At 42.3% G+C, this 21,601-nt stretch overlaps 1 protein-coding gene and 1 pseudogene across 2 annotated transcripts in view; both read right to left on the bottom strand.

The window, feature by feature from the left end:
- Nucleotides 1-21,601, bottom strand: part of LVRN (laeverin) — an 86,041-nt gene that overhangs the window by 18,585 nt on the left and 45,855 nt on the right. The window contains exons 14-20 of one of the 2 annotated variants that reach the window (XM_031031834.2): nucleotides 19,265-19,418; nucleotides 17,546-17,640; nucleotides 15,238-15,345; nucleotides 13,981-14,148; nucleotides 13,623-13,760; nucleotides 7,669-7,744; nucleotides 1,293-2,887 (exon numbers count right to left, since the gene is read on the bottom strand). In XM_031031834.2, the coding sequence (XP_030887694.1) occupies nucleotides 2,747-2,887; nucleotides 7,669-7,744; nucleotides 13,623-13,760; nucleotides 13,981-14,148; nucleotides 15,238-15,345; nucleotides 17,546-17,640; nucleotides 19,265-19,418 (880 nt within the window). In that variant the 3' untranslated portion in view covers nucleotides 1,293-2,746. Of the gene's footprint in view, nucleotides 1-1,292; nucleotides 2,888-7,668; nucleotides 7,745-13,622; nucleotides 13,761-13,980; nucleotides 14,149-15,237; nucleotides 15,346-17,545; nucleotides 17,641-19,264; nucleotides 19,419-21,601 lie in introns of those variants that run through there. The other variant, XM_081827209.1, reaches the window with a different exon arrangement.
- On the bottom strand, nucleotides 5,286-5,411 carry LOC115942189 (U2 spliceosomal RNA; annotated as a pseudogene).

The raw sequence follows: 21,601 nt of genomic DNA on the forward strand, positions 1-21,601 counted from the left end.
GAGAGGCTTGCCTTGCTCTCACCTTAAGGACCAACCTGCTTATGAAAGGAGAAGAGGAAAAGCCCAACCAATTCCTAGATAGGTGTGTTGTAGAGAATATCTTCGCTGAATGTTGCCGGATTCCAGAGAAGAGCTGGCTGGTCTCGAATGCTGATTCCTGATTCTCTGTGTGGGGGAGGCAGTTCTATTTACTCCCAAGTCCCATGTAAGGCTTTGCTTTGGACATATTAATCCTGCTAGAGTTTGGATGGAAACAAAACATCTGTTGGAGCAAAGAGGAAAAGTAACCAAGAAGACTTCCCTCTTCAATCTCATCTCTTTTTCCTTCTTCCCTCATTCCTCAGAATAAATTGCTGGGCAGCTTGACCCCAGAACTCTAAATTACATACGATCTCATGTCTTCAAGACCAAAGCATTTGTTCTCTCACTTAGACTCAGTGAGGACAAGTCACTGAGTGGGTTTGAACAGGAAAAAGGCAGAAGACTGTGAGGGAAAACTTTTCATTTCTAATTACTGAAAGACGCATGACCACGTGGTCCACCTTGTTAACTTTTTTCTAGGGTGAACGGCGTAAGTCAGACTGGGTACACTGGATGGGTCAGAGAAATTGTTTTATGGTTGGGGTGCTAATAGATAGGCTGGTTCATCGGTTAATAAAGTTTTTACACCATTTACACAAATCTGCCTCAGTTTTGCTCCCTGACTTATGGCGATCACCGTAATCAAGCAATAATTACTCCATTTTATCCTAAGTATAAGTATGATATAATAAAATGTAATGCCTATCTGGGATCACCGGCTTCCTCCGTGTAAGAAAAAAAATGTACATTATTCGAAGTTCTTTTTCCTATTTAGAGGAAGGACTCTTAACCAAATATTTGGGCATTTGATAAACACTTTCAGTGCTGTTTAATGACCACAGAAGCTAAGATGTAACCGGATTTTGATTTTCAACAGATGGCCTGGAGAGCCACGCCTAGGTGCTCCTCTGGTGGAATCACGCAGTGTTGGCGTCACCCACACTGGGGGACCAGGGTCAGAGCCTCCGAGGGCACAGCAGGGTGGCAAGACTGAGGAAGGGGGACGCGGACAGCCAGGCAGGAGGCAGGCAGAGGTTACTGGAAAAGAAGAAGGGAGCCCAAGGGAGACAGGAGGGAGAGGAAGAGGAGGAAGAGAAAAGCAAGAGAGAAGACGTGTGGCATGGTTATTGTAAGCTGAGACTGTGATCAAAGGAATGATAGGAAATAGAGAATGTTCTAGAAGACACCGGAAAATACCTCACACGGAAGAATTTGAACACATGGTAATATTTTATTGCTTAAGTTGTACATTTCTAAATTTAAAGAAAAAGCTCTCTGACCTATGACCCATGGTCAAAGTCTGAGGAGGCAGTGCTTTAGTTGGTTTTGGGGCCACGTCCCATGGCCTCCTGCTCGCTCAGGGAGCATCTTCTTGTGAAGCGAATACAAAAGCCAACTCTGGTTTTTTGCATATTAATTTGTGGCTGCATTGACTTACACAAGAGAGAGGGGGAGAAAACCCTAGATCACATGGCCTTGAGCTCATACGACATATTTAAAGCCTTCCTTAACCTTTACATCCCTCTGAGGTAGATCGGAGATCTGTAGTTTTAGCCCCTTTCTACAAAAACAAAATCAAGATGAAAACACAGAATTAAACACACACAAAATCTAGAGTGGGATGATTTGCCTTAGCCATCCCGATTTAATCCGGGGTAACAGAACTAAGCCAATTCCCGACGTTGTAACTGATGAATGCGTTTCAAGTTGTCCCCACTTATAAGCAGGTTCTATTTGGTCAAATGAAACCACATTTCCGACTTAGTCCCCTGAGTGCAGAGCTGTAAAGAGTCTGCTGTGGTTAGCCTTTTCGTTCTCTTTCTCTTTATTTGACCACTTCCCTTTGTGCTGCAGATCAGTCCCTTATGGCTACTGTCTGCTGACATCCTTATTTTTGCTCATAAACTTGGGCTGAGTGAGTGTCCGGCCCACAGGTGGGGATGCAGTCTCCGGCTTCAGGGAGATTCCTTCCTGTCCTTCTGGCCTCCACAATCTGAAGGGCACGTCACGGATCCTGCGATCCTGGCTCTTTTTGTGACGCCCCAAACTTCAGTGGCCTGTAATGTGTGGCACAATGTGATAGGCCCTGTGGGAAGAGAGAAATGGACAGAAGACCCATGTCTGGCCCTTCAGGCACTTCACATGGCTCCTAGAATGATCTGTTCCTTCTTTTTAAAATGTTGTTTCCTTGGCTTCTCTAGGTCCTAGTGAGTATTATTTTTCTGGTTTCTCTTTCTTTACACTGTTGTGTTATTTGCTCATGATGCTTTTAAATATTGAACCACATAAAATCCAGAGTATTGCAAGTCTGTGTTTTCCCTCAGAGAAGAATGTGCTCAGTTGGCCAATGATCCAATATTCCGCTGGCTTTCACAACAGAATAAGCAAGGTTTTCTAAGGTAAATTTGTTTTTACAAGGCACCCCGAGTAAATTCTGTGGCTTCACGGCCCAACAGGAAAGCGAAATCTTCCCCTGGGTTGGCAACATCCTGGGGAATCACTAGCCTCGGGGCCAAACAGGACAGCCCAGGAAGAACAGGAAGGACCCTGAGGAGCAAATGTGACTGACCTACAAATAACAACCCATGTGGTTTTGCAGACTCACGAGGCCCCGGGAGACAAAAGTGTGAGTGAAATCCATTCTAGCAGCCAGGAGGGGTGCTGGTTACATGTTCCTCCATAGCCATGCCGCCATCCTCATGTTGCGTGTTTTGTTTTCCAGATTTTTCTTCTTTATTGTCTGTAATTTGGCGTGGACTGTGAGCCTCTGCTGCTCTTCCAACATGTTGCCAAAAAACTGCTGCAGCTGCAAGCACCAAGGGAGGATGGGTCGTGAGACAGAATAAGGCAACGTTCACGTGGAGGAGCAAATGGATTTTGCAAATGGAGCGCATGTGGCGGCCAGAGTGGGTAGGAAGGTGCGCGCGCACGGACTGTGTGTTCCTGGGGAGACCCTGCTTGAGAACAGGTGATGAAGACTACACCTACCCTGAAGAATCAGGTGTAGACCAGAAGTCCCGTGAAGGGGGAGCTTCGTCTATTTGATTCCCTGCTCTATGCCCCGGAGCACAGGGCAGGTGCTCAGTAACGACTCACCGAATGCATACTGAATATCACACCAGATGTGTGGACAGACACACAGGGAGAACTTCTCTTATCTCAGAAGAAACGCTGCAACTCCCAAGGCTCAAAACCGGCCCCTAACATCTGGACCCTTACAAGTGTTATCCTTTATTTAAGAATATTTAGAGAGTAGGCTTATCCCCGACTAGATTCCTTCACTGAGTCAGCTCAAGCCTTTAGCTATGGGAACATCTGCCGCAATATTATGTCTAAGCCAGACCCCAGTGAACTAATACGTCATATTCCAAAAGGTCTATTTCTGTGTCACTGGATTAGAACTTACTTTTTCTTCCAGATTTTTATTTCAATTCTAGTTAGTTACCACATAGTGTAATACTGGTTTCGGGAGTAGAATTTAGTGATTCATCACTTACTTACAACACCCGGTGCTCATCATAACAAGTGTCCTCCTTAATGTCCATCCCCCATCTAGCCCATCCCCCACCCACCCACCTCCTTCCATCAACCCTGTTTGTTCTCTATCGTTAAGAGTCTCTCATGGTTTACTTCCCTCTCTCTTTTTTTTTCCCTTGCCGTATGTTCATCTGTTTTCTTTCTTAAATTCCACATATGAGTGAAATCATATGATATTTGTCCTTCTCTGACTTATTCTGCTTAGCCTAACACCCTCTAGCTCCAACCATATTGTTGCATGTTCATTCTTTTTGATGGCTGAGTTATATTCCATTGTGTATCTATAGAGACCACGTCTTCTTTATCCATTCATCGGTCGATGGACATTTGGGCTCTTTCCATAGTTTGGCTTTTGTTGATAATGCCACTATAAACAGCGGAGTGCGTGTACCCCTTAGAATCTGTATTTTTGTATCCTTTGGGTAAACACCTAGTGGTGCAATCAGTGGATTATAGGGTAGTTCTATATTTAACTTTCTGAGGAACCTCCATACTGTTTTCCTGGTTTTGAATTTGGAACATTTGAGATGACAACGTATCTATGGCGGCTCACAAAATGTCACTTACACCTAATGTACTTGAAATTGAGTGATGGGGCCATCCAGCCTAATTACCATGTAAAAGAAAAGTAAGTTTCTTTTTATTTTAAGGTTTTATTTATTTGAGAGAGAGTAAGATCATGAGCTGGCGGGGGGAAGGGTAGAGGAGAAGCAGACTCCCCGTTGAGCAGGGAGCCCCATGCGGGGCTCCATCCCAGGACCCTGGGGTCATGACCTGAGCCGAAGGCAGATGCTTCACCGACGGAGCCACCCAGGTGCCCAAAAAGTAAGTTTTGAGCAAAACGTAGGCTAAGGAACCACGAACAAAACTCCTGCCCTCTCCCACAGCTGCCCAGAACCCAGTACCATATGCAGTGTGTGGGAGGCGAGTAGGGGTCTGTGGGATTGTCGGTGGGGCTCCATGCATGCTGGGAGCGTGAGGCCAGGCTCCCGCTGGGTGCCATACGAAGACCAGACCATATTTTCAGTATGATCCCGTGAACAGAGAGATGACAGCAGGACTATAATCTATAAATGATTACTACATTTTTGACAAGGACATTCACAGTAGCTAATTTACTTGTTTTCAAAATGGCAAAAATTTCACCACAGTTGAAAGTATTTTTGTTGGTTTTTTTTTTAAAACAAACTGTCAGTGACTCTAGAGTTTTGGAACTCCAAGGACTGCTAAATTTATGGGCACTTCATTCATTCATGAAATGGCAAATAAAACTTCCCTGGGTTCTCTAGACACAAAGAAGAACGGAGGCCCTTCGTTGCCAACACAAACTCGGCCTTCATTCTGGAGCCTTCCTTCCAGCATGTCTGGGTGCCCCTCCCTCTCCTGTCCAGGGAACCCCTGATAAGTCAGGTCCTGGCAGCTCAGCCTCAGGCAGGCCAAAACTCACACATAGAGAAGTCCTTCAGGAATTCGTGATTCTTCCTCTCTCATAATAACAACTACATAGCTGACTGCTTCTCTCTCTCTCTCTCACTCTCTCTTTTGGCTCACAATCAAACTTCAGGCCTTTATGACCTATATATTTATTGGTTTATTTGCTGGGGCAGGGGAGCTGATTTTCCTTCCTCCTCCTTTTTTTTTTTTCTTTAAACCAGGTCGATGTGTGGAGTGGATGGAGCTTCCTGCTCCATAAATCCCCTTAATATCTTATCCTTGGATAGAGGATGTATGAGATATTAACCTGATAAGAAGAGACACTACCCTTGATCTCAGCCAAAAGACCAAGAAGTGATTGCTTTTCCTTCCTTATTTATACAGGCCCTTTCTGTTCATACTAATATAATTCCGGGCCACAGTGTTTAATTTGTGCTCAGGCATTTTTTTCAAAAAATATTTACTGAACTCAATTGAGATGAAATTGATGGACAAGAAACCGTATTCACTTGAAGTGTGACAAGTGAGTGAGTGCTGCTCATTTTATATGCCCGTAAAACACAGAGCTAGGATCTAGCTACAGTAAAGTCCATTTCCATCACCCACATATTCCTTCAGGCGCTCTGCAATGGAGCTCTCCCTCCATCCCAGGCAACCACTGATCTGCCTTTTGTCACGAGAGATTATATTTGCATTTCCCAGAATGTGTCTGGTTTTTTTTGTTTCTAACTCAGCATAATCATCTTGAGATGTATCCATGTTGTTACACAAACTTATTCTTTTTTTTTTTTAATTGCAGGATAGTATTCCCTGGTGTGGATATATTACATTTTCCCTATCTAGTCACCTACTGATGGATGTGTGGATGGTTTCCAGTTCTTGGCTAACGTGAATAATGCTGCCATGAACATTTATGTAACAAGTCTTTGTGTGGATATGGGTTTTAATTCCTCCTGAGTAAAAACCTAAGAATGGAACTGCTAGGTCACACGTATCTAAGTAACATTTTAAAAGACCGCCTGTTTTCCAGAGGAGTTGTACATGCTACCTTCTCGCTGGCAGAAAAAGAGAGTTCCAGTTGCCTTACCTCTTTGCCAGTGTTTGGTATCGTAAATCTTTCTAATTTTACCTATGCTCTAGGTGTGTAGAGGTTGTATTTATATATTACCCTTGTTTTAGTGTGTGTGTGTGTGTGTGTGGGTGTGTTTGATAGATATTTGCTTTGGCCCCTTAGTTTACTTTCTGGATACAGGATCCCCTTTTCTTTCCAGAACTACTCCTCCCCTATCCCAGTGCCTGTGGTTTGGGTGGGGCTGGCTCCAAATGCCGGCACATGACCCAGGCTGAGCCACTGGAGTATTTCACACACACCCCACCCCCACCCCGACACACACACCGGTCCACAGTCACTGGGGCATGTGGACCCAGGTAGGACCAACCAGAGTCCTTCCGTGGAGCTGGAACTTGAAGTTGGGTGAGCAAGGACTCCTCCTCCTCCAACTGAGAGGGCTATGGACAACAGAAGCCTGGGGCTACGTTTGCCTCCTGTGGAGAAAGCCTGCCTTAATTGTCCATCAATTTCATCTCAATTGAGTTCAGTAAATATTTTTTGAAAAAAATGCCTGAGCACAAATTAATTACTTAAAAAACAGTAATTAATTCAGCTGAGGAGGACGCAGAGCCTAGAAACGGCAAGCTCCGGGTCACCTGGCACGTTCAGTGGGTAGAGTGTGCGACTCTTGATCTCGGGTTTGTGAGTTCGAACCCCACTCTGGGTGGAGAGATTACTTTAAAAATAAAATCTTAAAAAAAGAAAAGTAGCCAGGCCTCTTCTAGGTTCTAGAATACAGGTCTGACGAAAATGTGGTCTCCCTCCTCAGGGAGCTCCTTAGAGCCTCAGGGAGCAGACCCATTTATACACCAATTATAGTATAAGGTGGTTAGCGCTATGATACAGGTATTCACAGGATAACTGAAGAGCGTGCAGGAGGAGAGGGTGTAAATCAGTTAATTAAAAAATTCCTAGACTAGGTGGTTGGAGCAGGGTCTTAAAGGATAACTAGGAATCATCCAGCCAAGGACAGGCAGGGTGAAGCCACCCAAATCAGAAGGTAGGGCATTTCCAAAATCTGAAAAATGTGAAGCAACATGATAATTAAAGAAAATCTGTAAAAGGTACAGCATCAGTGGAGGCAAAGTGCTGGGGAGCGTCTCCTACACTCGGCAGTGAGGCAGGCAAAAACGGAAGCCAGAGAGGCTGGCAGGGGCCAGGTTATAATGAAAAGAGTAAAAATGTCTTCTCATCACTTGATGAGTTCCTGAAGCTTCGACAGCGGGGCAAGGACTGAGGGCCGAGAGTCCTAGCCAGAGGGCACTGCAGTCAAGCGAGGTGAGCAAGGATGGAGTCCAACCCTCTACCAGCAAGAATGGTCTCTATTTCAGGAGCAAGATGGAATCGAAAGCCACTTCCTGCACAACACAGTGAAAATAACCCCAACGGAGGCACGGAATATAGTAATTCCAATAAGCCTGTCGTTTTCAATTTTAGCAGCTCCAAATTACATGAAAAATGGCTTCTAAATTATCATTATAATTCAGGATATCTAAAGTACTTACCTCTGTGATCTGCAAGTCTGTACTTATGGTTCTCCCTATTATATACATGAGAGTAACCAGCGATTGTGTTCCATACCTACAAAGCAACAAGATGCTAATCAGAGGTGGAAAATGTTTTGCAAGATAAAGCTGTATTTTATAGAGCAGGTAGATGCCAAGTGCACAGCCCCTATTGATTCCTACGTCCCAGATCTACGCAAAAACATGTATGAACTGGTTTGGCTTCATCATTTAATAGGAAATCTATTATATAGAAAATTTTATCAGCACTAAGGAAATATTCATAGGTAAATATCAATTTGGGTCCACATAGTTCTGAAAGCTTTACTTAAATATAAAAAGCTCTTCATAAAAACCGCAACCATTTTTATCTTTTTAAATGAGGTGGTTAAAACAGATGTCATGTACCTCAAATTAAGACAACTTAAAAGGGGTAAGTAAATATGCCAATTATGCTCCTTAAAAAACAGTAATTAATATGGGATCAGTTTCAGAAACTCTGCCTAACCTACCCTGAAAGCTTATTTAAAATTTTGTATTTGCATATGCTTTTTGGAGAGAGGATCCATGTCTTTGAAGATTCTCCACATGTTGGTGATTACCAAAGGGCTAAGTACTCCGGCTTCACTTTCTCGCCCTCAAACAGGCACCATGATTGAAACTTCCCCTCTAGTTTCGAGTCCTTGAATGTCCAACAAGGATCATCCAGAAAAAAAACCATGAAACACTGTTATGGAAAAACAACAGATACATACCTGCCCGAAGCCTTGCTGTGGTTAAAAAGGTAAATAAAGACTTTGGGATGCATTAAAGAAGAAAGAAAATTAAAATAGGGTTAATGCTTTGGACCCAACAAGAAAGGGTTCAACTACCATTCTGTTCTATTGAAGGTAGATAGTTAATACACACGATTGACTTACTTTAAAAACGTATACTTGAAATTAAAAATTGCAAGAGTTAATGTTGGTATAATACTCCAAGGTAAAAGAACCTCTCCGTAACACCTGACTGTTCTCCGTTTGCTTGTGCTTCTAGTTCTCCGTTCAGCTGTGTGCTCCCCATCATGAAACCCAACAGAGAGGAAGCGGGAATGTGTGCAAGCTTTCATGCTTAGCCAGTGTAACAACATTTGAGGAAGAAATCAAGGCTTTGGTGAAAAAGAAGGGGGTAAGATTCATTTTAGGTCAGGAAACTGATCATACTTTGTATTCTATATTCAAATAAAACTAGGGTTTTCCTGGAGGCTGTGAAGCCTACATGGTTTTAAGAAAGCCAAAAGCAGGGGACACCCAGGTGGCTCAGTAGGGTGGGCATCTGCCTTCAGCTCAGTCATGATCGTGGGGTCCTGGGATCAAGCCCCACATCGGGCTCCCTGCTCAGTGGGGAGCCCACTTCTCCCTTTGCCTGCCATGCCCCCTGCTTGTGCACTCTCTGACAAGTAAATAAATAAAATCTTGAAAAAAAAAAAAAAGCCAAAAGCACCTGACCAGGATGACATGGCAGAAACACCATTTCTACTGCCTACAGTAACAACTCATACAAGTCCTATTGCTTCATCTCTATCCACACATTCTTCCATGAGACCCATCCACAGCTGAGGGGCCAGACGCATCTTTCCCTAACCTGCGAGATGTCTTTATGGTCAGTGGAGGTTTCCTCACTGGGATCGGGACTCAAAAGATCATCTTTGGCCCAACTATGGACTTAAATACCCCACAGCAACCAGTGCAATGCTCCAAACATGGGAGCGAGGGGCAGGACCAAACTGAAGTTGTTTGCCTCAATACAGTATTCCCAAATACAGTTTCAGATCAGGCTTCCTGGGAAGTACATGGGACCTGAACTGTTGCTGGCCAGAGCCCTCAGCTCTAACACTGGACCAGCCCCGTCTCCTCTGTTCCAGAGCCCCGAGTTCCAGCCACCTACTGTGACCGGTCCCAAGTCAGATGCTCAGTCCTGCCCCCAGGCATTTGCTGGCATCCTCTGGTCCATGCAGAAGGTCATTTTTTTCCCACTGTTTGTTCAAATCCCACTTAAATCCCATTCTTCTCTTTCGGTCCCCAAACCTTCTCCGGCTCTCCTCTACAGCATTTCTCAGGTAGCACATCCTCATCACCTTATATCCCTGACAAGAGCTTAAACTAACTGGACCTTGGCATGGCAAGATGATAACTGTTTATTACAAGAAAGAACCTTGGAATTGATCAAATAGGATACCTTTCATTTTATATAAGAGGAAACCAAGGCCAACATGTTAACTAACAGGCAAACAATAAACAGTTGTTCTAGTTGCATTCCAGAGGGGAGTGTTGGAGAATTCCGTTTCTCGTCTGTTTCTCTCCCAGAACAACTGATCTCCTGGCAAAATGACATTCTGTTTACATGACATAGACAGTGAGTAGCAGGATTATGGCTGTAAGATGTAGGAAAGAGGTACGGAAAACTCTAGATGTCCTTCTGTGGGGCTTCTTGGGGTCTTTACGATGCTAGCATATACTGTGAATTTGCAAAAGTGGAGGTTAACACAGATGGTTCCCAAACTGATCAGGCTACTGTCTTTCATATTCCATGAACAATGCTCAGTGAAACATACCGGAGAAACACGAATTTCGCAACTAACTTGCTAGGAATCAGTCACATTTCAGGAAGTTCAGAATAAGTCTTTTTCACATAATTAATGTAAAATTTAATTTGTCAGAGGCATTTGTGCATTGATCCTTTATGTTGTCTTTATTATTATATGAAGACTGGTAACATGCTAGTCTTCATGTTAAATATAACTGTTTAAGTAATGACTTAAATGTTCTGATGTACAAAGAATTAAGTAAGCATTTTTGAGCCATTTTTAGGGTGTATAACATTTTGATTATTAACTTGCACTTTTATTTCCTTCTAACAATCTATAAATACTATCACTCTTCATTCAAACAGAATCATTTGCACAATTCAGCAAGACTGATCAATATTAAAATTACTATTAAATAAATGAATAAAGAGTAAATTTAAAAATGTATTAGTTGTAGAAAGCAAACCTATTTGAGTCTGAAAGACTTTTTGTAGCAGAATGTGAGAGAGGAGTGAACTGAGATGAATTTGCTATAAATAGGCATCTATTTTATGAGCACGACATCTTGTTGATAAGGGATTAAAATATTCAAGCCATGGTTAAAAGTTCATACATTTACAGTTCTAGGAGCTTCTTTATTTTTTAAGATTTTTATTTATTTATTTGAGAGAGAGAGAGAGAGAGACAGAGCATGAGTGGGGAGGAGGGGCAAAAGGAGAAGGAGAAGCAGACTCCCCACTGAGCACTCAGGGAGCCCGATGCGGGACTCGATCCCAGGACCCCGAGATCATGACCTGAGCTGAAGGCAGACACTTAATCTACTGAGCCACTGAGGTGTCCTATAATTCTAGGAGCTTCTTGAGGTTCAAAAGACCCATTTAGAGTTAAAAAAAAAAAGTGGGGAATTCCATCCATTTAATATAGTACACACATCATTGAAATAAATTGCCACCCATCACTTCTCGGCCCTTTGGTTAAAATCAGATGTAAATAAATCGTCACACGATGGACTTTCCCGAGAGTGTTGCCAACGTGTTCCCGTTCTCTAAACACAGAAAAAAACGGTTCTTCTGAGGAATAAAAGTTAAAACACACTCCAAGTCACTTAAATTGAGAGCGGTCTTTCCCATGAGTTGCTCAAAGCCATTTTGGGGGGTTTTCTCAGCACATGTGCTGTGTGTGGTAGAGGAAAAGGGGATGAAAAATGAACCAAGGGGCGGGTTTACCCCTGGGAGCACACTGTCCAGTTGAACTCGGCAGTGATGGCCATGTTCTGTACCTGAGCGGTCCAGCATGGTAGCTGTTGGTCACTTCGTGCTCTTACAACAGGACTTGTGCAATGGTGGAGCTGGATTTTAAATTTTCTTTAATTTTAGTCAATTCAAATTTAAATTTAGAGATCCACGGATTAACTGGTGGCTATCATATTGAGCAGTGCAGCCTTAGATGATTTTTTTAATCAGGGGTCAGCTGGTTTCATGTTAAACCATACCAGCATCACCCCGGGAGCTGGTGAAAGGTGCAGATTTCCTGCCCTACTTTGGTGGATTCTGATTTTTAAGGAGGTAGGTGGGCTTGAGAGCCTTGAGGTTACTGAACCACTCTAGGAGATTTCTAATGTTGTGCCTGGGCTCACCATGTCACTTTGAGCCACAACGACAGAAGTACGATCCTCAGCACTTAGAAGGACGTACCAGGTGCCAGGCACAGCTAAACACTAAGCCTGGCTCAAAATCGTGAAGCTCTGTCTTCCTCAGGGCCCAGCAGTGCATAGGAAGGAACAGAGGAGATCACCGTTGGGCCCTCAGGCAAATCATCACACAGTTCTTAAAGGAGCTGTGCTCTCAGCGTTTTAATTCCACAACTGCTCCTCAATTGTTGCGTAGGAAACAGTCAAGAACAATAGCTGAAGTGAAGGCCCGTGGGCATTACGAACCACAGCAGCAGAAGGACAGGCAGCCTCATGGGCCAGGCAGAGCCAGACCTAGAGGGGGTACGCAGGGACGGGGCTTCTGTGACAAACTCCAGGGAGAGAGAACAGAAACAAAGAGACAACCCTGTGTGGCTGGAATCTCTGAAACCTCAGGGACCAAGGGGACCAATGTCAATAATTTTCATTTCAATCCCAGCTCCCCAGTTCCCAGTGGGACCTAGGAAGGAGGGCATTATCTTTAACGACTTAAGCAAAAATGGAAGACATCATTTACCCCCAAGGTCTTTGGAATCCGAGGAGATTTAAGGAATTCATAAGGCTGCCAGAAGCAATGAACTTAGAATGATAGATAATTTAACAGTGGACATAAGGTCAATTTTCTCAGTAAGTGTGTTCTGCGATGAGCCAGGAAAATGGTACTATGCAAACAAGCTTTTAGCTACATGTTGTAAATTTCTGATTTAAATGCACATTTTTTTTGGTGTTTAAAGGAGTTCAATAAACATTTACAAAAGAAAAACTTTGCAGGATTTTGTTTTGTAAGAGAGCCATATTCATATCCTTTTTTTAGAAATGGGGGTGCTGCAGTGCATGGAGAGAGAGAGAATCTTAAGCAGGCTCCACGCTCAGCGATGCAGGGCTTGATCTCACGACACTGAGATCATGTCCTGAGCCAAAACCAAGAGTCGGATGCTTAATTGACTGAGCCACCCAGGAACCCCCTATATTCACATTCTTAAACATTTATATTCTAAATATACTTTCTGTTCCAAAAGAATAAACTTATTTATGAAAGGTACCTTCCAACTTTACAGGTGTTTGGATCTGCTAAGTATCTGCTAACTCTAGCAGATGTGAGTACTTGTAGGACGCATTATTCTAGGCTTTCAGGAATGTATGATTAAGTCATGTGCTAGAAAGACGAACCATCAAGGGCATGCTGTCTGATTTTTGCATGTCAGTGTACATTTTACCCAACAGGGGGCTACGAAGGAAGCAGATTTAATCTTAAAAGGTAAGAAATATGGAAAGTTCGAGAATATGGAAACCAGATACGTAAAGGGAATCTGACAAATAAGACACAAGCAACAGCCAGACTGACACAGTCATGAACATTGTTTCTTGTAATATAGTGGTCTACCTCCCAAAATAAGTGAATGGTTGGTGTGCACTCACACCAAAAAAAAAAAAAACATGACTTGTTCTACTCTATGTCTCTGATGACAAACTTCTTAGTGGGCAAAGCCGGGAGACAGGTAGGTATAACCCCAGGCAAACCCACTTTCATACAGAAAGCCAAAACTGAGGGTAAGTGACCTTCTCTTCCACAAATGAGACTAAACGCAAGAAAAATCATCACTTCTCTGGTCCGTGCAAAGGACTTTTGTAACCTAGTCAGACTAAGGTTGAACATCTAGCACCAAACCAATGACCAACCTTGCATTCCCTTCTTACCTTTCACTCACAGCTTGCCAGTTGTTGACTAGAAAGTCCTTTGCGATGTACCGGCCCACTTCAGATGCTGCCACAACCTCAATGATATTTGTTTCATTAAAAGCAAAAGGAGATGCAGTAATGGCGTACTCCATATATCTGCAAAAATGCATTTGCAGAAAATAAATGCACAAACATCATCCAATAGAAAGAGCAAATTTCAACAAGTGGACTTAAAATCCCATATGGTGCTAAGTCAGGAGGGCACAAACAGGTATTCTTTGAGTTCCTATAGGAGCACATGTTCTATTTTTCTCCCTTTGGTCTATTAATTGCATTCCTCCACCAGGAACTCCAAAGATAAGTTGACTGTAATCACCTGTTAAGTATCCATGGGTCTTTACTGCAGCTCATCGCATAAGCGAGTTGAATCCTTTCTTCTTCCTTTGTTTTATTAGCGTACATATTTAACAGAAAGTCCCATTCTTCCTCACTTCCCAAGGCGACGCCATAACATAAAATTACACTTTTAATCGGAGAAGGTATTCTGTAAGGTAGAACATGCAGTGATATTTCTCATAGTAGTTAGGTGATATGTTTATTTAGATGTTATATATTTTTAGAAGGATGTACCTAGAAAAAAATGTTGAGGTCTCAGATGTAATGATCAAAAGTAGGGATCGAGAAAGCCAACTGTGGAAACTGTCATTAGCATTAATATTGTGAGACAAGAACATCAGATTCATTTAGAAACTAAGGAGTTATAAGAAAGAAGGAAATTATAATAGTTCAATCAACATACACTGATAATTCAGCTTGGGCTCATATATATATATATATATATATATATATATATATATATATATATATTTTAAAGTAATCTCCACACCCAATGTGGGGCTTGAACTCACGACCCCGAGATCAAGAGTCAGATGCTCTACCGAGCGAGCCAGCCAGGTGCTCCTTATCTCATGTCTTATGATCACATTTCTTGAGAGTCCACCTGAGGTGATGCATTAGACATAACACAGTAAAACCAGAAATATAGTCTTCGTCTCAGCTCTCAGAGGGAATGCAAACTCATAGAGAATGAGCTCCTTGGACACACTTATATATAAATCACAATAATAAACCATCGAGGAACAACCGAAATAAGACTCAAGGTACGCACAAATGGGGTGCCTGGGTAGCTCAGTTGGTTGGGCGACTGCCTTCGGCTCAGGTCATGATCCAGGAGTCCCAGGATCAAACCCCGCCTTGGGCTCCCTGATCAGCAGGGAGTCTGCTTCTCTCTCTGACCCTCCCCCATCTCGTGCTCTCTCTCTCTCTCTCTCAAATAAATAAATAAAATCTTAAAAAAAAAAAAGATACGCACAAGTGCTTATTAGGGGACACGCTGACAATTAGCGGCCCAGGGTGACAACACACTGCATAAATTCGAATCCACTGTCATACCCAGACCTACGGTAGACAATGCAAAAGAAAAAAAAAGGGGAGGGATATTTGAAAAAAATAGGAGACAGACTACCCAAGCAAAAACAAAACAATCACTCCCAGAATGAGAACATCGAAAAGGGAGAGAAATTATTGGTGTTGAAACAGGACAGAACCAAGGGCAATCCAATATGAGTCTTACTCATTCTCTGGATGGTTCGCCCAGTTTTTGAAGAGTTCTCTTGACAGCTGAAGACAGTCTTCAAGGCCCAACCAGCACGCAGTTTCAAAAAGTTTTTCCAGGGCTACTCTTAAAGGAAAGCACAAAGAAAAACATTTTGTTTTGTTACATTTATTTTTTTTCCTACTCCGAGTACATGTGTTTCATGAGAGGATGGGTATTTTAAAATATCCTTCCGATAACATTGGGGTTTGTGAAAAAATAGCTTTTGTGGATGGCAAACTTATTTAAGGCTCAGAGAAATATTTGCTGAGAGGCTCTCAGGCACCAAATAAACTCCTAAGACTGGTATTTTTTGAAAGTCGGAAATAAATTACTGCCATTCTTCATCTCCCTCAAACACACGAGGGAGTACACACACTCCACATCTGTTATCAATTTAGTTTTCCTCCCTTTCTTACAATAATTGCCTTATGGATAGAAAGAAAAAAGACTTGAGAGTATTTGATCTAATACCCTCAAAAATGAAGTTCTTTTCTCTATACACGGAAAGGAGAGGGAGGGGTTTCTTTCTCTTTCCTCAATGTGCTTTCCCTTGCTGGAACTTTTGTTTCTTCCTCTGCTCTATTTGGCTATTTATGTTCGTGTCCAGATAAATAAGAGAGATTTTTGTTTTGTTTTGACAGCTGAGCAGCACTACACATTATTGTTCCAAACAAAGTAAGTTCAAAATGAGGGTTCGGGGGGGGGTGTGGGGGGATGGGTTAGCCTGGTGATGGGTATTAAAGAGGGCACGTTCTGCATGGGGCACTGGGTGTTATACGCAAACAATGAATCATGGAACACTACATCAAAAACTAATGATGTAATGCATGGTGATTAACATAACAATAAAAAAAATCAAAATTACATTAAAAAAAAAAAAAGAATACGGCGAAGAACAGTAATCAGTCCAGAGAAGCGATGCCTGGAGGTGTGTCTCTCCATACTCCCAACTCTCTCTGACTTGGATTCAGAGGAAAGGAACTCAAACTGGCCCTAAATTTCCAGAAAATGCAAGAGCCAAATCAGGGTTGCTTCACCCTCCAGTTGCAACCTCAGCCTGGCCTGACCTTCCGATAAGGAGAAGTAGAATGTCCAAGGGTGGAGGGCCTCTGAAAGACAGTTCTGAGCATTCATTTACCCGCTCCCTCCCTCTCCTTCCCCATCCCAAGTTGGATGCAGCAAGACGGGGTTTTCTATGAGTACACAACTCTCCAAGTTTACTTGGAAGACAACTGGCTCCAGGAAGCTAAAAAAAGCAGGTCACTTGAGTCCAATTTAGGAGAGCCAAGGATATGGCTGGCTAACATTTGTGGTGCCCTGAGTGAGCACACTTTTGTCCTCCAGTTCACGCACCCAACTCGTCTGCCCACTGACTATCCCGCTAGTCCTCACCGTCTCCCGTCTAAGTGTCTAGTCAACCCCATGTCCTTCCAGTTGCCTGCCCTAGCAAGGAAATATCTCCCCTCTCGGAAGGATACCCTTGACAGAGAATAATCCCATTTTGTCTATTTTGTATTTCTTGTTTGGTCTGATTGATTTCAGCCTGATATTGATTAGAGCTGTAAACATAATCCCTGTACTGTTATAGATAACAAATTCCCTCCCTAAATCTAGAAGCTCCCCTCACGTCTCCCCTCTCTCCCTACAAATCTTGGGTCACAGGAGGCTGGGGATACTGCAGCCTTATTTTACCTTTCACCCCCTTCCGAGACCATCATGACAATATGCTTACCGCCCTCACCAAACCAATAATATGGAAATCATTTGCAATACTTGCTCATGCTCACACACAAATGACTAAAATATTTCAGGCAACGTCTCTCATCATATTTGTGTAATGAATGGCAGAATTTCTGTCACCAATAACATACGGAAAGGACTTTTTTTCTCTTCTGGCCTCCCTATGCCTTCAATGCATTGGTATAGGCTGGTTTTAAACAGTACAACCCTTCACCAATGGTAGGACACACTCACAACCTCAACCAGGGGCCTAAGATTTGAGAATACAGAGCTATAGATTCCTGTGTGTCCATGCGTGTACTTTGCAGGTAAATTAAGATCCCAAACTACTACTTCCTACTGGGGAACATGTAGCTCACCCATCCCAAAGACGCTGGTCTCAAGGAGCATACAAAATCTCCCAGTTAAATCATAGGTATCGAGGTCTTCCTAATATACATCTGGAAGGCTGTCTCTTAACATGAATCATTTTATTCAATTATAAACTGAATTGAATATAAATTGAATATACATATTAAATATAGAAAAATAAAAAAATACTTACAGGGCTAAATAGTCGTCTTGTAACACTGCCACATTTTCACGAATGACAGTTGAATACATATTCCATATCGAGATAAGTCTCTTTAACAGATACTTCTACAAACAATAAGGAAAACCTGCAGTTAGCTATGGCTCACAACACTGAATTTGCCTGTATTTCCCTTTCTCTGAAAAGACAGGAATAGAGGAGTGACAGGTATCTCCTGAGAAGTTGTCTTTGTTACTAAACGTGTAACTGGTTGATTTTGTAGCCTCTCTACATTCAGGTTCCTAATTGGTACAATGGAATTGCCGAGAATACCAATATTACAGTTTGGTGAGGACAAAACAATATTACATATGTGAATATGCACTGCGAACGTAGGAACTCGATAAATCTTAGCTCTTATTACCATTTCACATCACCTGGAACATTTTCAGGTGTGTCCAAGATAGAGAAAGAAACATAAAATTTTAAAACCATTAAAATTTCTACTTTAACATTCCCATGCTTCGTATCTACACCTCCAAGAAAAATTGGGACAACTGATTTATGCTTTGGACAATTTTAAGCCTTGAGTCTGAAAAAAATTTTCTTCAATTGAGCTCTCAGCTGGGTGAATAGCAAGGTTATGAAAGTTATCCATTTACAATACATCCCCAAGCACGAAGTAGATGCTATTCATTGACATTCATTAAAAACAAATCCTAGGGCACCTGGGTGGCTCAGTTGGTTAAGCGTCTGCCTTCAGCTCAGGACATGATCTCAGGGTCCTGGGATCGAGCCCCACATGGGGCTCCACTCAGCAGGGAACCTGCTTCTCCCTCTCCCTCCGCCCCGTCCCTGCTTGTGCACTCTCTCTCTCTCAAATAAAAAATAAAAACAAATCCTAGTTTTTACTTCTTTACCCAGAACCAGGCATCAGAGTTTATCAATGAGCCACCTTGATCCCACAGTTAAGTGCTTTCTTTTCTGGATCACCGTCCCCCCATGCAAGGACGTTTCCACCAGCTCTTTGGACAGCAGAGGAAAGAAAGTCTGGACCCGTGAGGTATTTGTGATCTCACCTTCCAATTGCCCCAGAAGCTTGCTTGGAATGATCATCTGGCCCACTTTCTGATTTGTTTCTGGTCCCTAGCTCTCCAAAGGGCTGCTCCCTAACTGTTGCTTTGGTTTGCCCTGAGCCATCTTTCTTAGGATCACTGTTTAAGATCTAATAATGGAAGTTTTCTCCTTTTCTATTGTTTCAGTTATGATGGTGTGTCATTGCTTGATGAATTCCCATTTTCCTCTCTCACTTGCCAGCAGCAAAAGCAGCTTTAAAATGTTTACTTTTTCTGGAACATGCCTCTCTGGTGAAGCGCTAGTCCTGTAGTTCAGAGTATTTCAATGATGAATATAGGGTTATTAGAAGTCTTCCTGTTTGACTAACAATCTTTTAGGAGAATAGTTGCTATCAGAGAAAAGGCATACCATTTCCATCCACTTCTGGGTTCTTAGGGCACACTGTCACTTCACCAAGAACTAGAGGCCTTTCCAAGCTTCTCTCATACTCATCTCCTAGACCACGTCTATGACTAAAGTATGACTAAGAGTAACCAGTCATTCCTAAGAAAATTAATATATATTTGGAACTCATAGACTATGACTTGGGGGAAGAGGTGTTTCACAGATGCTGTCTAGTTATGGAAAGAGGGAGAGAGGACTTTTTCTAAACCACACAACAAAGAAGGAAATTACCTTTAATAATGGGTATATATCATAGCTGTTCGCATCAAAAACAAGATCCTTGGTTACCAGGTTCACCAAGACCGCATACCATACTATGATTTCATCTTCTTCAGCAAGGTACTTGGTTAAATCAAGGGCTGTTTCAATCTCAATATAATTGTTTCTGTTTGGTTCAAAAAAATACACACTCAAAAAACCTCCACTCGCTAAGTAATTTGCACACTTTCCATATTTGTCCCATGCTTCGACGCCTGACTTTAATAAGTATGTGAAATCAAGAAGCTAGAGGTCCCAGCTCCTTGATAAGGTAGGAGCCAAGCAATGCTGACAGACGCTCCATTACAATTTGGTACATTCAAGTGCCCCAATTTTTGGAGACTAGAGGAAAATCCAGGCCAACTCTTGGACTGCTCAGCGGGCAAAAGAATATTTGTGCATTTCGTACGCATTCTTATGAGATTATAATTTCCATTCAACAAGTACTGATCAGAAGTCATTATCTAATGCTCTGCCAGATACTCACAGGAACACAAACTAGTGTGTAGGACACAACTCTTGACTACCATTGGGGATCTTATTCTTTCAGGGAGAAGCTGAGACTTAGGCATAAGAAGCTGTTAATGAGTCCGAGAAAAGGCAATGAATATAATAAAAGTAGCAAAGAAGGAAAACCCATGTGTGTGATGGAAAAGTCAGGGAAGGCCTCCTGGGAGGAGGAAAGTGAGAAGGGCAGTGAAGCCTGGGTAAGATGGAAACAGAGAGAGAGAAAGAGCAAGGCTGCTTATGACAGAGAAGATAAAGCGGGAATCTGTTTGATGAGCAGACCAAGCAATCGAAGTGCAGGATTTCTTCAGTGTGGAGTTGAGAGGTGGAAGCTGGAAAATAAGGTGGATCAACACTGTAATGAGTCTTGAATGTCAGGATGAAGAGTTTACATGGAGTAGGAAGGTGTTTAAACAACACGGGGTGACATCACGAAGTAGATGCTGAAAAATTTTATAGCCACTGTGCTGAAGAAGACAGAATGGAATTTAAAGGAACTGAAGGCTGGAAGCTAACATAACAGACTAAGTAAAAGATGAGGGGTGCTTGGCTTAGCATGGAAGCAGTGAAGGTAGTAAGTAAGGGGGAGAATCCAAAAGACATCCTCAAGAAAGAAGAGATAAGACAGTTGGCAAATGGCAGATGGAGAGAGAGAGAGGAGTCAAGGATGTCTCTGATGTTTCAAGTTTGGGTGATGGGAAGAATCGTGGCACTTTGACAGAGAGAAATTGATAGCAGGAGCAATTCAGAGACAGAAAGAAAGTCCACTGTGTAAGGTCCTGAGTTTAAATGATCACAGGATATGCAGAAGGCGGGGGGGGGGGGGGGACAGGTGGAGATGTAGACTTAGAAGTCATGAACATATCCCTTCACAAAGCTTTACTGAGTGGCCTGTATCTGCTGGGCACTGTACGTGCCCATAATAAAATGATCCCTAAAACCATAAGAATGCATGAGCCGTCCCAAGGAAAGAGAAAAGAAAATGATAGAACCATGATTGGTCTGAAGGGAGCACGGAGAAAAATCAGACACAAGAAAAATCAGACACAAGGGAACCGGGTTTGTGTCTCAGAGTCTCCAGAAACCAAGAGAAGTTTCCCGGAGGATATGGTCAACAGTCTCAAAGTCATGGTGCTCCTAGAGAGGGGTTTCAGCAAAGCAGCGGGTGAAGAAATGTGCTGCAGGTCATAGAGGGAAAAGTGGTAGAGAAATGAAGGATAAAATAAACAGACATTCACTCAAGAAATAGGACAGGCCAAAGACAGAGAGAACACGCTGGATAATTTATTATATACACTCCTTAATTTTACTGTCTGAAAATTTAAATTTTGGACACATATGAATTTATCTGGATGAATAAATGTACTGAATAAATGTAATAGAAATAAAATCTGTATTTCTGTAGTACACTAAAACATAGGCCATATCTCATTAAAATTATACCTATAGCCATCACCCTAGGGTAAAAAAAATTACTTCAAAATCTCAATTGATAGTCTATTTTTTTTTGATATGTCAGCTATTTCCTTAACTTACAATGTCAGAGAAAAATGTGAATGCATCTACAACCTTCCTAAATGTATCCCTTTTGATATTTAACAGCCTTTACAAATGCAAGCCCAAATCACTTGTGTTTTCCCGAGTTTTTCTTCCTGATGGAAATTTAAAAAATAAAAATTCTAATACTTTCTGTGATAATCCTCCAAATATTTAAACACGATAACGTTTTACTTTACTTCTCTACTGCATCGTTTTTAAAACTTCTCCTTTAAAGGAGGGGACAGGTAGAGATGTAGACTTAGA

The sequence above is a fragment of the Leptonychotes weddellii genome, chromosome 7 (genome assembly GCF_054177405.1).
Source record: "Leptonychotes weddellii isolate Sample4059 chromosome 7, ASM5417740v2, whole genome shotgun sequence".
NCBI lineage: Eukaryota > Metazoa > Chordata > Mammalia > Carnivora > Phocidae > Leptonychotes > Leptonychotes weddellii.